The sequence below is a fragment of the Hermetia illucens genome, chromosome 5 (genome assembly GCF_905115235.1).
Source record: "Hermetia illucens chromosome 5, iHerIll2.2.curated.20191125, whole genome shotgun sequence".
NCBI classification, from domain to species: Eukaryota; Metazoa; Arthropoda; class Insecta; order Diptera; family Stratiomyidae; genus Hermetia; species Hermetia illucens.
In genome coordinates, this window is record NC_051853.1 from 30,918,233 (window position 1) to 30,934,099 (window position 15,867).

At 41.7% G+C, this 15,867-nt stretch overlaps 1 protein-coding gene across 4 annotated transcripts in view; it reads left to right on the forward strand.

Annotated features, from left to right (window-relative positions):
• The window catches only part of LOC119658423 (cytochrome P450 CYP12A2-like), a 57,555-nt gene that overhangs the window by 26,054 nt on the left and 15,634 nt on the right, over nt 1-15,867 (forward strand). The window contains exons 2-6 of one of the 4 annotated variants that reach the window (XM_038065819.1): nt 10,470-10,581; nt 10,636-10,882; nt 10,940-11,056; nt 11,229-11,667; nt 11,786-12,423. The exons of 2 other annotated variants lie outside the window; for them this stretch is intronic. In XM_038065819.1, the coding sequence (XP_037921747.1) occupies nt 10,470-10,581; nt 10,636-10,882; nt 10,940-11,056; nt 11,229-11,667; nt 11,786-12,376 (1,506 nt within the window). In that variant the 3' untranslated portion in view covers nt 12,377-12,423. Of the gene's footprint in view, nt 1-229; nt 342-399; nt 647-706; nt 824-908; nt 1,348-1,403; nt 2,027-10,469; nt 10,582-10,635; nt 10,883-10,939; nt 11,057-11,228; nt 11,668-11,785; nt 12,424-15,867 lie in introns of those variants that run through there. One more of the 4 variants, XM_038065818.1, reaches the window with a different exon arrangement.

Consider the following 15,867-nt stretch of genomic DNA (forward strand, 5'->3'; position numbering starts at 1 on the left):
TATGAATGCCGTTCTCATAGCAACTACTTTCGATATTACTTGTGTGCAAATTTCGCAATTTTACCCAAAATATCACAGAAAAATTATAAACAAAGTGAATCATCCAGAAATAAAGCTAATAGTCAATATATCAATTCACATCAGATACGCACATTTACTTACAAATATCGTTTATTTAAATATTGATTCATTGATTAACGATAAACGATTTTCCATGTCTACTTCTCAGCACGGCACGGTCACAGCGAGTGATACGCACGATGATTTGTCGAATACCGCCCCCTTCTCCAGTTTACCCGGACCATCCCCAATATCGTTTTTGTTATCTAATCTACCAGGCGGTATATTTAGAAAATCAGCCTTGAATTTATCTTTGCTTTTTAAACAATAAATTTACAGGGAAATACTATAAGATGGAATTGCAAGAGGTGCTCAACTCAGTACGCAAGCAATATGGAGATATCGTCAAGTTTCCGGGTCTATTTGGGAACCCCGACATGGCAATAAGCTTCAACCCCGATCATTTCGAAATATTATTCCGAACGGAAGGGCAATGGCCCGCGCGATTGGCGTTAGATACTCTAGTATATCATAGGCATAACTATCGCTCCAGTATTTTTAAGGAGCATCACGGCTTGTTAAACACGTAAACCAAGCCATTCCAGCTTCACAGTAAACGGGGCTAATCCAATATTTAATTTTCAAGGCAAGGAAAACAATGGGGAGATTTTCGTACAGCTGTGAATCCTGTCATGATTCAACCGAAGAACACAAAACCTTACATTCCGATCATTGACGAAGTCGCCAGTGATTTTCTAGAAAGGTAAAAGGGTCGCCTAACCCTAAATGGCATATATGCGTCTTTATGGGTAGTACACAAACATAAAGTGAACTCTTACTTCCTTCAGGATACATAAACTACGAAATCCGGGAACAAACCAACTTCCTGAGAATTTTGAAGATGAACTCAACAAATGGACCCTAGAGTCAATTGGGGTCATTGCTTTGGATACACGCCTTGGTCTAATTTCAGATAAATACAATGAACGCGCAGCCACTTTCATTGAAAGCGTAAAAAGTTTTTTCCAACTCGCTTTTGATCTGGAGTTCAAACCATCTATCTGGAAAATAGTTGGTACACCAAAATTCTATAAATTAATGAAGGTCCTGAATACTATAACCGATTTGAGTAGTCAATATATCGATGAGGCGAAAGTCAAACTTGATAGCAAGCAGATGGACTCCACAAGGGATCATGAGGAGAGCGTTTTGGCGAAGTTGATGAAAATCGATCCCAATATTGCCAAAGTAATGGCCATGGACATGGTGTTCGCAGGAGTGGATACGGTATTTTTGAAATTTTTGAATATATCGTGACGTTTCGATCTTACCCGTTTTTCCAGACTTCATCGGCATTTACGAGTGCATTATACTTACTAGCCAAGAATCCCGACAAACAAGAAATCCTACGAAAGGAAATCCTTACTGTTTTGCCGGACAAAAATTCTGCTTTCACCGTTAACAATATGGCACGGTTGCCATACTTGAGAGCATGCATCAAAGAGTCTCAAAGGCTTCTTCCAACTCTGAACGGAAACCTACGCTGTGCTGGTCAAGACATTGTACTGGACGGGTACCAAATACCCAAAGGCACACCGGTCGTAATGCAGTCACCTGCATTACAGAAAGACGACAAATACTATCCGAATGCAAAGAAATTTTTGCCAGAACGTTGGCTCAAAACAAAAGAAGCAGGAGTCAGTTGCCCTGCGTCAGCGAAATCAGCACATCCTTTCATCTATTTGCCATTTGGGTTTGGGCCACGCACTTGTATCGGCAAGCGTTTTGCGGAGATGGAAATTGAAATTCTTCTGTCAAAGATCGTTAGAAACTTTTATGTAACTTGGGAACGTCCAGATTTGAAATTTGAATGGAGAACATTGAATGTTCCGAATGGAAAACTTATGTTTACTTTAAATGATGTTGAAAAGTAACAATTTGTAGAATAAAAGGATTGTTAGATAGTGATTTGACTTTTTTGTGACCTAGGGATCAATTTTCAGCTTAGATTTGAGGATTACCAATAACACAATGGTACGTTGATCAAGTTGGAAGAGCGTCAGCCTCTCAATCTTCTCGTTTCCGTGAGTACGAAGATCGATCATCATGGATGTTTGTGCTCGGCTTTGTGTTGCCCTTCTGCTGTAGACTTACCGCTTACATAGCATTAAGTGTGGTAATGAAATGATAGCACAATCTCACTGAAAATCTAAGCTGAAAAAATAAACTTGGTCTATACTCCGTAACGGAATGAACGTAAAGCGTATAAATGCACAGTGCCACATTTTGTTAACCCTAGTCGTCTGGAAAGTAGGTTACATTGGATAGGATAGATAGGTTCCTTTGTTTTTATGGATGGAAAGACTCCGCTGCTAGTTGCAGTGTTTGGGATTCTTAGCCACTGAAACCACCCCCACTTCTCGGCCCATATTCCAATGGGACCAACATGAAATATAACTTTGCAGAGAGGAGTTTAGTGTATACACCACGATCAAATCACCCGCCCGATGCATTTTCTGAGTTCGATCCAAGTTCCTGGCGCTTTTCTTGTATAAGGGCGTTTGCCGCACTCCAATTTGCTTCCGAACTCAGCACCTTCTCGACGAGATTATGCGGTCTGATAAATGCGTTGATTGCGCCACACAACTATTCTTTTTATTCACGAATCTCGGAGAATGCACCATAGCATGCTTCAGTTCTTTGGGGTAAGGATTTAGGGCAGTCGAGTTACGTATCCAAACCGAAATCATACAAATACCTCCTAAAACCACCGTGTCCCATAAGGAATTGAATCTGTCATTGAATGAACGGGATCAGTGTATGAGTCTAACGAAATCATCCCACAGTTGCCATCATCTCCCGCACAGTTCTTTGCTGGTAAAAACAATACTCCACATTTGCTAGAAGAATCAGGCGAATCATTCTCATGATGGCACACACTGCCCCTCCCATGCTGTTCTACATCCATAAGTGCACTGCCCACCTTCAGCGCGGTATGCCGGCACATTGATCTCCCACTTCTTCGGTTCACCAAATTTCCAAGTGCTCTCTTCAAGGTAGGATCCACATATAGCAGAATGAATTCCACCACCCATGCCATAAGCAGTCGGCAATTATATTTTTACCCTCCTTTATTAGGCATAATCCTTGCTAGTGATGAACTAGCCTTTGCTGCTTTTTCGTGCGCTTAACTTTGCATTGAGCTTAATTCTAACAGTATTATCTCATGATCGATTTTGAAACAATTTAGTAATTATTAACCTCAATTTTCACAGAATCATCTTTCCTGTGATTAGTAATAATGACCACCTCCGTCTTCTCGTCCATCAGGTTGAGTTTAGCCATTTGTTCAAATGCCGGATAGCTACGAGGGCTTTGATGGCTTGCAGGCCCACAGCAATGAAAACAAGTCGAGAAACCGGAAGCTGGACGCTTCAGGTACGAAAGGTTTTGTGTATTTCTTAGTACGTAGCACGTAATATATCCATATATTATGTGAGAGTATCCACTTTCGGGTGATATTGACATTCATAGTCTTCAATTTTCAAAGAAGCAACAAATTTGAGGTATTATAACTTTGTTAGTAATAGTGCAATTTCCACCAAACTTGGTAAAATCAAGCTTTATATTATAGCCTATATCACTGCAAAATTTCATGATACTAGGATGAACGCAAGGGGGGTTTCGAACCAATTACAAAAAATTGTAGTTATATACTATTATTAACTTTATTTAAACAGATATCGACATGGAACGTATTTCGGAGCCCAGGCACCATATAGCGGCAGTCTTCTGATTTTTTTCAGATTTTTCGGTTTGGTAGTTTCAGAGAATGGCCCGCTTAAAGAAGTGATCACTTTCAACCCCCCGTGCTCCCCACCCTTCCAACAAATGGCAAAACTAAGATCGGCTTTGAAAAGTACTAATCGAAACCTTTAATTTGATACCCCACATGACTATATTTGATGAAAAAAATTTTACACCCCCCTTTTGCATGTATGGGGACCCCCCCCTTAAATTCGACGTAAAAGGATGTAATTCACTGTATGCATGAGCGTTCACAGTTCCCACCTTTCTACCAAATTTCGTGCCAATCGCTATAATCGTCTCCGAGAAAAATGCGATGCGAAAAAAACCGATTTTAATAAGGTTTTGTGTTTACACAAAACCTTAAAAAGGGCTAGGGAGAATTAGATTCTTCTTGAATGGAATTTTAATATTTCACTCGAATTTCAATTATTCTCGTTAATTATGACGTCAGCATCTTATTTGTATGGCTTAGAATGCTGTTAATTACCACGAAATTGATAAGTTTGAACTGCTATAACTTTCCCAAGGATAGTTGGATTTTCATGAAACCTGACATGTGTATGCACAAGGCTGTCCTCTATGTCGGTGCAAAATTTAGTACACTTAGGTTGAAGTTAAGGAGAGTTTTTTGGTCGATTCCTAAAAGTTGATAATATACTATTAGTAAATTTTTTGAGCAGATACCGGAATGGGACATCTCTCGAAGATTAGATTTCACATAAGTGTTTTACAAAAAACCTTAAAAAGGGCTGCAGATGAATAGATTCTTCATAAATGTGACTTTAATATTCCACGCGAATGTCAATTATTCCGGGTAATTATGACGTCAGCATCTGATTTGCATGGCTTTGGAAGCAGTAAACTCGTGCGAAATTGCTAAGTTTGAACTGCTATAACTTTGGCGTTAATTGCCTGATTTCCATGAAATTTAGCACATATATACGAAATATTGTCCCCTATGCTGGTACAAAATTCGGAAGTCCTAGGATGAATATAAGGGGGGTTTTTCAGTAAATTTCTAAAAAGTAGTAATATACTATTAGTAAGTTTATTTGAGCAGATATCGGAATGGGACATATTTTGAGGCCTAGATTTCATCTAGGCGCACCATCCTGACTTTTTTTGGATTTTTAGGTTGGGTAGTTTCCGAAAATGAGTCCTGTCTCACTTCAAGTGCGTACATTTTGACTCCTTACTCACGAACTTTGCAATTTATGCCAAAACTAATGTCAGTTTCGGAAAGTACAAATCAAGACCTTTCATTTGATATCCTACATAACTATATCCGGTGTAAAAAAAATTTGAATCCGCCCTTTGCATGTATGGGGAGCCCCGCTCTAAACTCCACCTAAATTTATGCCACTCGCTGTATGCGTGGGATTTCATAGTTCCCATCTGTCCACCAAATTTCGTTCGGATCGGTTTAGCCGTTTTGGAGAAAAATGCGTGTGACAGACAGACAGACAGACAGACATTGAATCGATTTTAATAAGGTTTTGTTTTACACAAAACCTTAAAAAGGGGTTGCACCGTGAAGATACTACTCCAATGGGGCGATTATATGGGTAGAAAGAACTGAAATCAGTGCAGCAACCAGGGAGTTGCAGCAACTTTAAGGACTAGCTTGCGTGAGTGCCAGTGGGGCAATAAGGACATGTCAAGCAGCATCCTTAGAACTCCTGTCCATCTGCATATAAAAATGAAGGCAAGATGGACGATCTTCAGAATAGCCGGAAATATTAGTGATCTCCGCCTCACTAATATTACCGGTAGTCTCAATTTAAGGGAAGTTAATATTTTTTCTAGGCGGTACCTTGAATTACTAGTATCAAGGATATAATACGTTGGAGCAACAGGGCTTAATAAAGCGACAAAATTTCTTTACACAGTGACGGACCTCTCACAGTAGGGGGAGTGGCGCCGTACATACACTTAACAAATAGGTATAAACATTAGTATATTCCAGGTGGAAATGTAGGCCACCGATATATGTGCCACCTTCAACGTCGAAAGGAAATATAGGGAGCAGAACATTACTATTCTAACCAAGAGCCAAGTGGCAGTCAAGGCACTTTTTTTGGGAGTAGGGTAGGTGAATGTATTTACGGACAGTACGCTTACCAACTAAACACCTTCCTGTTATCAGAGAACCAGCCTGTAACCATTTGACACATTACTTTGGGATAGCCGTCCCGCTCTCTCTGCTTTGGGAGCCTTCAAGTGAGGGTATTCGTTTCACTAACGAGAGAAGAGGGGAGGAAAAGAGTTGGTAGTTCAGTGAACCCTTTGCCATCCGGTCCCTCCGCCGATCGGGCTCAATCTTCTTCGCAATAAAAAGAGCACGAAGATAATGTGCAACACGACTCCATCTGTCAGCGCTCCTCAGTATCTCTCTGACAATGTTGTCTGAAGAGTGCTCCTCTATATATGCATAAAACTGCTGATGAGAGCCGTCCCACCTTCCATAACATTCGCCATTAACCGACTCAAGCCAGAGACTCCAGCTACAACCCTGTTCGCTGCTGCTTTGATTTGCTCGAAGAAGCTCATCTTCGAGTCGAGCATTAAACCAAGATATTTGGCAGCTGGTTTTGACTCAATTCTCCAACTGATATGGGACGTAGGGATTCTCTTTCTAGTCAAGACTACCTCGATTTTTGTCCAGCGCAAGGCTGAAACTGTGAGACGCGCGACTCTTCTGGCAAGTCGAGTCTCAGTAAGACTATCGTTGAAAGCGTACGAGAGATCCGGCCCTATGATGAATCCCTGTGCTACTCCCGACGTGATCTCCATCCTCCTCTGGCGCTCTAGCGGCTTAAAGAGCAGGGTGCGGGTTTTCAGATAATCAATATCCGCGAGAGATAGGGATGCCTCTACACGGACAGAACCTTTCGGTGGAATTTGAAATGGGCTTATGGCTAGCACATTGAAAAATGAAAGCGAATGAAGCAGTCCAGGTTGCTCATGGGAGAATATGAACCCAACGCTCAAAGGGCAGTTTAAATTTCACCAAAAAAGAACTCCAGATTATAGTGGGTATACTTACGATTAAACTACAACACCTGTGGAAACTGGGGTTATCTCTGAATGTAGGTTCTGCGCGGGGTGTGACGAAACTGACCCACATGTTTTGTACGGCATTTGTGCAAAATAGGTCGAGGCACCTAGGGCAATACTTAATACCAGATGTCAAGTTGGAATACTTGGGAACGAGGAATATATTTAAATTCTTGACGGTTGTAAGCTTGCTTGACTGCTCCCTTAACAGAATAACAATATTAATAACCATTTGTTTCACGTGTTCGTAGTGCATCACAACTCATCGTCAGGTCACCTAAAAAACCAATCAATGTTTCTTCCTCTGGCACCCGCAGGCCAAGTGATCCATTGTGTATTATGTTCCACAGCAGGGGTCCCAATACGGAACCTTTGAAAACTCCTGTTGTCCCAAAATATTTTTCAGCCAAGCACAGAAGCCGCGAGTTGGGACAGAATCTCGATTAACCGAACTAAGTAATCAAGGACTCCCACTCTCGCCAAGGTGCCCTTAATCCAACCCTCGGTGGCCAAATTAAAGGCTTTCCTGACATCTTACGTCACAACTGGCAGTACTTACCAACGGCCAATGCCTCCCGAGGCAGATGGACCGAACGGGCTTGCTGAAACTACTGCCAATTCGACAGATCACCCGATAGCTTCAAACTGTTCTCAAGGTTTTTCTTTTTTGTCTAAACGACAAATAAAGTGACATGAAGAATGCACATTAGGTGCTGTTTGAGGTTCTGGTAGTCTTGTATGGCTATACCAACAAAATATTGATCGTAGCGGTGCTCCTGGTTCGGCTTCCTCTAGTAATTTGGTAAACTCTTATTGCTCACCGACAAGGTGACCGCAACGTTGAAATTGCCAGATTCCAACAGTAGTTTGGTTGAAGTAAACCAGCACTTAATTGTGGCGCCAACGAAGCATCCATCGAGAGGTGCTTGCCTGTCTCGCTTCTAGTCCGTCCTCATACATGATTACCCAAAATTATGGAAAAAGAAATTAACAGTCCAGGCGTGCTCTGGTAATCAATTAACTCTCTAACCCGAATGACGTCGTCGAAACAAAGGATTGCATCCAAATCGGGTACCACTTCTTTCGAACACCGGTTAAACTGAGGCACGATCCTGGAGTTACCTTCCAGTTGAAGTATCCCATGCTCTATCTAATATCAGGTGTCCATTGTATGAAGGTGAATCCTGCTGGGAAAAGGGATGTACTAGGAATAGAATAAAGTAATGGTCACGAAATTAAGTCATAAAGAAGCATAAACGTCTTTAGTGGTAGCTGGTGATTAAGAACTAAAGAAGGCAGTACCAGCGGCTTCCTCGCGTCGCACTCTAAGCAACGGGTACAGTACTAGCCAAACCATTTTTCTTTAACATCAGGCTGAATTTCCGCCGAGGTTCGAAGTGAATTCCTAGAAACATGTATAGAATTTTCAGAAGAATATTCTTTGAATAGACCAAGCATTTCCAGACTTTATACATCTCCAGCAATTCCAAGAATTCTATCTCAAATTAAGGATGAAATATCGCTACTGCAAATACATTTACCTGATTATTGCGATGCAGTTGCCGCTCTTAGGCTTCACTTCAAAAGGTTTCCCTTCATGTTATGGGTTTTAGTTACTGATGATATCCACTGTGGAAAATTCGTATGGAACATCAGCATGACCCATTGAGGGAGGATTTTCCAAAGGTGACTCAAATTAGTGCTAGTAATGCAAGCAGGAAGGTCAACTATGTCATCTCCAGTGAAACACTCATAGTAAAACGTATGGGCACACTTAAACAAAACCGGCTTGCTGTATGCAGTATGGCGAGTGCGATCGAGAGAGTGTTTTCAGACCACTCAACAAATCCCAATAGAGCCTTCAGACAGCGTAATTTTCGTAATGGAAGCAAACGAATATTTGGATCGACTTTGACGGTTGCCTGTCCAGCATACTGAGCACGCTAAGGGGATTATCTCCGAGGGGACCCGTCATGCCACTACCACAGACACATGTTCGACGGGGCATAAACACCTAGAAGAACTGGAGGAGTCCTGGCCTGGATCAAGTGAAGAATTTGTAGTACCATATACATGGTTGGAAAAGGTAACAGAAGTGGGCGGGAGATCTCAACACGAAAATGGTGTAAGGGAAATTAGAACAGACGCTACATTACATTTTGAGCACTTCAAAGCACCCGCTGTGGATGACAACTATCCAGAAATTCAGAAGGGGGTTATAGAGTACCTAGAGCGAGTTCTATGAAATACTTTACTTGCAAGCCTCAATCTGGGTTATGTGCCCCTCTTTTGGCCGAAGGTAAAGGTATTCTTCTCATCGAAGCATGGAAAAGATGTCTATTCAAAATCAAAAAGCAGATCAGCTTACCACCATTCTCTCTCCAATGTCTGCAGGGATTTGGTGCTCGTGGCTTTCGCGCGAAGCCGCTATGGTAGAATGAAAACCAACATCGTGCAATGTCCTCTAAGTCTGCTCTTTATTCCTTGGTTTCAAAGATAGGAAACCCAACCCTAAAGGAGAGTACGCGATGGCAGTGTTCGTGAACGTTGAAGAAGCTTTTGATTGTTCACATTCCTGAAAACTGTGTGGTGCCACCAGAGACAAGAGTGTCGATGGTACTTCAACTGAGTGGATGCTAAGGAAACGCAAAAAACCCGAAAAAGGAAGTCTTAATTATTTCAAATAATTTAATCGCTAGAAACACCGCGAAATTAGACAAACAGAAGGAGCAACTTCGACGGCAAAGTCGCATGGAATCTCATTGTGTACATTTTGCTCGTGTTTGCTGCCACCAAGCTTCCTATAGAGAAATTTTGAAGCATCGTTCGCTCACTGATTCCATTAAGATCCGGTACCATTAATCTGAAATGAATCTTTAAGGAAGCTCTGTCTTTGTTTCTCCTTGGGATTCAGGAAGAAATAAGCAGCTGTGCTATGACTATTGTTATGGTCTATGCTGCCACGTGCTCGCAGCAACTCGTAGCCATGTGTTAGCAACCACGTGGGCACGCACTAATACACTGCGTCACATACACCGTATTAACACCAGCCCTTATGCGTGGAATTTTGGTCGCGCAACTCCCTTCGCGGTTGAATGTGTCCAAGAATCCATAAAATTTCAAAGAATGTGCTAAGAGTTTAATGTCCTATGAATAGTCACTAATATGTATAGCACTTATCCAAGTCGATTTATGTTTGCTGCTTTGGATTCTGGATGTTGCATCTATTTTACTATTTTTATTTAATCCGTTTTCTTGCTTTCCGCTTGACTTTTTTGTTAGGTAAAAATGTGTACAGCTCTGAGTATGATAAGATACCTTCTCAAAAAAAAAATATTCAAACATTCTGAAAAAGATGCGGTAGGGATTCTGTATCATGGGATTATCATAAAAACCTTCTTTTATGTTCGCTTTAAGTAAGAAATTCCTTTACTTTCATCAAACATGGTTGTGACATAAGCTTGAATTTTTTAAATGTTGAATTCGTTTTGAAACTTGAAGTCCTCGCATAGGAGGTACATAATCCAGTTTTTTAAATGCAGGTTAATCTGGAATCATCAAAAGGAAACGGTATCGACTTCTCAACCGCGACCCCGCTTTCCGAAATACCTGGACCAACGGCAATATCACTGATAGTATCTAGCTTGCCTGGCGGTAAAACTATATCAAAGTGGAAATCCAACGTAACTTCAACTAAATATATTTCAGGCAAATTTTATAAAATGGAGCTGCGAGAAGTGCTGAGAAGTTGTCGAAAACAATACGGGGACATAATGAGATTTCCGAGTTTGTTTGGTAATCCTAGCATTGTGTTTACTCACAAACCCGAACATTTCGAGATCGTATTTCGTACAGAAGGGCAATGGCCAGTACGGCCAGTACTAGATACAATAAAATCCTTTCGGGAGAACATACGTTCGGATATTTTCGGCGTTCATGCAGGACTCTTGCACTCGTAAATAATTAGAGGCTTATTAAAAGTTGACCAATGATTCAAGGATTCTATTTCAAGGCAAGGCAAAAAGTGGGGTGATTTTCGAAGTATTGTAAATCCTGTTTTGATGCAGCCAAAAACTACCAAGCTCTATATACCGATTATTGATCAAGTTGCCAGTGACTTTCTGGGGAGGTACAGTATTACATTAAATTTGGTGCTGGGAACAGTTCAGCCACTCCCAACCGGATTTAGCTTCGACTTTTTTATTTTTAACTCTATATCTCCTTATACTGAGCTATTCCCAAGCAAATTTTGCGCACGAGAAGTAGCAGTGAATATATGCTTGCATGTATATTTTTCTCAGGATTCGTTTCCTCCGAAATCCAACTACAAATCAACTTCCGGAAAATTTCGAAGACGAACTCAATAAATGGACACTAGAATCGATAGGAGTGATTGCCCTGGACACTCGCTTGGGCCTTATTTCCAATAAAGCTAACGAGAAAGCTATGGAATTCATCGAGAATCTTAAACTCGTCTTCGAACTTGCTTTCGATTTGGAATTTAACATTTCAATTTGGAGAATTGTTGCCACCCCAAAATACAAAAAGCTAATGAAAGTGCTCGATAGTTTGGCGGACTCGGCCCGTGAATACATTGAAGAAGCTGCAGGAAAGTTAAAGAAAAGGAAAACCGAATCTACTAAAGATCACGAAGAAAGCGTCCTGGAAAAATTATTAAAAATTGACCCAATTATTGCACAAGTTATGGCCATTGACATGATTTTCGCTGGAGTGGACACGGTATGAGTTCACTTTATATGTCGAGACTAACAAAAAATGGAAGCATTTGAATGCTTTTCTTAAGCGTTTATATAACAGATTTTTTCTTCTTAACTTTAGCTTGGATATATTTTTTCAGACATCATCAGCATTCACTGGTGCCTTATATTTATTAGCTAAGAACCCAGACAAACAAGAGATCCTACGTAACGAAATCCGCGCCGTTCTTCCCGAAAAGGACTCATCTTTTACAATCGAGAAAATGACGCGTCTTCCATATTTGCGGGCCTGCATTAAAGAATCCCAAAGAATTTTCCCCACTCTCAACGGGAATGTTCGTGGAGCTGGTCAAAACATTGTTCTCGATGGATATCAAATTCCAAAAGGTACGTTCGTTGCAATGTTGTCTCCGGATCTACAAATGGATGACAAGTATTTCCCCGTGGCATCTAAATTCCTTCCTGAACGGTGGTTGAAAACAGACGAAGCAAGGGCAACTTGTCCAGTTTCAGCAAAAGCAGCTCATCCATTTATTTATATGCCCTTTGGGTTCGGACCACGCATGTGTATTGGTCGACGCCTTGCCGAACTGGAAATGGAGATTCTACTATCGAAGCTTGTGAGAAATTTCCACATAAGCTGGGAGCATCCAGATTTGAAGTTTAAGTGGTCAACAATCAATGCGCCAGTTTCGAAACTAATGTTTACTTTGGTAGATGTGGAGAAATGAAAATAGAAAAGCTAGGCAGCTTAGAAATAAATAAACAATTGGAGTAATTTTTCATGTTTTATTATTTCCTCCAGTATTTTCAATTTTAACAGTGGTTGCCTTGGAGGAGTGTATATCTGTCACTTGAAAATTTGTCCGTATAATAGTTTTTCTTTAGTGGTAACCTTGCGATTGCTATTGCATACCTAGTAAGTTCGCCAGCATAGTTTTCCCTAGCGATTTTTTTAATCGTCATAGCCATGAACTCCTTTTGCGATTCCACAAAATGGTTCTGGTTCGTATGGCGGCGTTCCTGCTCCTTTCTGGGCTAACTCATCCGATTGCCTTTTCATTCAGAATGCATGCATGCATGTTTGTTGTAATATAACTTTTATGAAGCAGGGTACTGGAATTCAGGGTGAATCCTACCTGTTAGTAACTTCTCCGACACCTTCCAAGGAACAGTCGGAAGAAATGGAAGCCAGAGACGTAAACGGAAATGACTTGATGCCGGTTCGAGTCATCGAATCTATGCAAACCGGACACCGGAAACCAGTCAAAGTGCTAAGTGGAAAACGACGAATGCTCTGCGGGATGAGATGAAATCTTTCATGGATGAGGACATGGGAACCGCGGTACCTCCAAGTGTGGCTTTTCTCAGAGAAATGAAACACGAGGAGATCTTGAAATGGTGTTTGTGTGACTGTCATTAGATTTTCTAAGCTGCCCTTTATTCTGTTGTTCTCACTGCACCAGGGACTGATAAACCAATGAAACGTGAAAAAACAAAACCTTATTAAAATCGATTTACTATCTGTCTGTCTGTCACATGCATTTTTTCGGAAACGGTTATAACGGTTGACACCAAATTCGGTGGAAAGATGGGAACTGTGAACGCTCACGCATGCAGTGAGTTACATCCTTCTACCTCGAATTTAGCGGGGGGGAGGGGGGGTGCCATACATGCAAAAGGGTTTGTGCATTTTTTTCACCAAATATAGTTATGCGGAGTATCAAATGGAAAGCCTGGGTTAGTACTTTCCGAAGCCGTTCTTAGTTTTAACATTTGTTGGAACGGTAGGGAGTATGGGGGAGTCGAAAGTGATCATTTCTGTCAGAGACCCTCTTCCGAACCTGCTCAACCGAAAAATGTGAGAAAAACAAAAGGCTGCTACTATATGGTGCCTAGGCTCCGAAATACCCTCCATACCAATATCTGTTCAAATAAAGTTATTACTATAATTTTTAGTAATTAACTGAAAAAATCCCCCTTATCATCCTAGAATCACAAAATTTTGCAGCAATGTAGGCTATAGCATAGAACATGATCACACTATTACTAACAAAGTTATAATAGTAGGTAAAAATTGTCGCTTCTGTGCAAATTTAAGACATTGGATGTCTTATCACGCGGAAGTGGATATTCTCACATAATATATGCTGTGCTAAGTCTTAATGGGACAAATGTCCACTCAAATGTTTTTATGAAAGAAATACACAAAACCTATCATACCTGAAGCATCAAGCTTCCGGTTTCCCAACTTGCTCCTTTTGCTGCGTAAAATTAAAGGCGAAAATCCTCGCAACTTACGACGAGACTGTCGTACTCCACCTTCGTCTTTGCTGTCCCAATTGTCCGAATTGTCGGGGTCACCAGTTTTAGATGTAGATGCCTGGTTCGCTCGAGCCGGCGGTTCGAATCAGAAGGGAGGAAGTTTACGCGCTAGCCTTGCACCGGCCTCGCGCCAGGCCATCAGCCGTGTCGGCGGCCGTACAGTGCGTTGGCTCATGCCTCCAATGTGCCGTTATATGATTCGTATCCGCTTCCACAAGACTACCAATTCCAAATGTGAGCGTCACTGAAGTTAAGTAATAACATAAACAAAAAACAAAAAACAAAGAAATAAAATCGAGAAAAGTAACAGGACCTGACGAGATCGCACCTAAGCTCCGGAAAACGAAGAACTGGGATCCAACACCGTGGCTCTGTAAGTTCTTCAATCAGGTCATTGAGGAAAGTAGGACACCATCTTACTGACAAGAACGTACCACCGTCCCAATATGTGTGTTTTTAGTTGTCCCACCATGTCCCGGTAAGCTACATCAGAGAGAGCTAAGTTCCCTGGTCCGGCTTACGAGGACCATACGTGAAGACGAAAAATGGATAGGCTCTGGGCCTAAGTATGACAGCTGTCACTCGGTGGTATAGGCAATTTACTTCTTATAGCTGCGACTCGTTGTATGTGTAGTAATTTTGTGTTTGTCAAAACTGGTATTATCGTTGTAATGTGTGTAGTTTCCACTACTCCGTACTATCCTCAGTAAAACAAAAATAAAATGATGAGATCAGGGAAAGAGATAAATAGAGTATAGTTGGAGTTATTCTACTATGCTAAATCCCACCTGATCTCTCTTGGTGACAGGCCCCGCGACAGGTCGACCAAGAAAATGCATAGAATGTCGTTACAAACATGATGATCGGATTGAGTCACAAGCCTCGGAGAAATGCTAGGGCGTCCACCTCAGTCGACGAGGCAGGACGGGCCCCGGTCCTGTCGAGAAATGGGCAAGGGTTCTTGACGCATGGACGGCGTTAGGACGTAAGCAAGTTAGTCCGCACACAACGAACAAAACAAATACGTGTCTGCACGCTAAATGTTGGTACCCTAACTGGAAAGATGGAGGAACTCGCAAGAGCCCTTCGGAAAAGGCGCATTGACATCTGCGCTCTGCAAGAAACCCGATGGTCTGGTGCCAAAAGCTGCGACATTGAACGCGAACGCGGTAAAAATGGCTACAAACTTCTCTATTTTGGTAACCCACACACTCAATATGGTGTTGGCATTACCATCTCAGAGGGTTTCCGTGATGCCATTAAAGAAGTCGAATGATTTGATGATCGGCTGATGAAGCTCTCCATTATATCAGCTGATCGCACTATTCACGTCTTCACCGCGTATGCACCACAGACAGGTCGTCCTGATGCCGAGAAAAATGCCTTCTGGCCACTTCTTGATGAAAAGACTTGTCCCGTGCCTGCTGACGATTACATAATCATTGCCGACGACCTTAATGGTCATGTGGGTGAAAAGGCAGACGATAACAGGTGCATGGGGGAAAGGGGTGCGGAGCGCGCAATGAAGGTAGTGAGCGTATAATCGATTTTGCGGACACCCATGACCTTGTACTTATGAATACATGGTTCATGAAACGATTGTCTCATCTTCCCACATTTTATAGTGGGAACAATAAAACGCAAATCGACTATATTCTCATAAGACGCCAACATTTTACCACTGTCACTGATTGCAAAGTCGTTCCCTATGAGACCATCGCACCTCAACATCGGCCGTTGATTGCCGTCCTGCGAATTAAGCCACCGATAAAACAGCGTGAGGAACGCACTGGCCCGCCGCGCATTAAATGGTGGCGATTTGGTGAGAAGAAAGAAGAAACGGTTTCACTCATACGATTGCCAACCATTACGAATGTGGAAGAATCATGGAACCAAA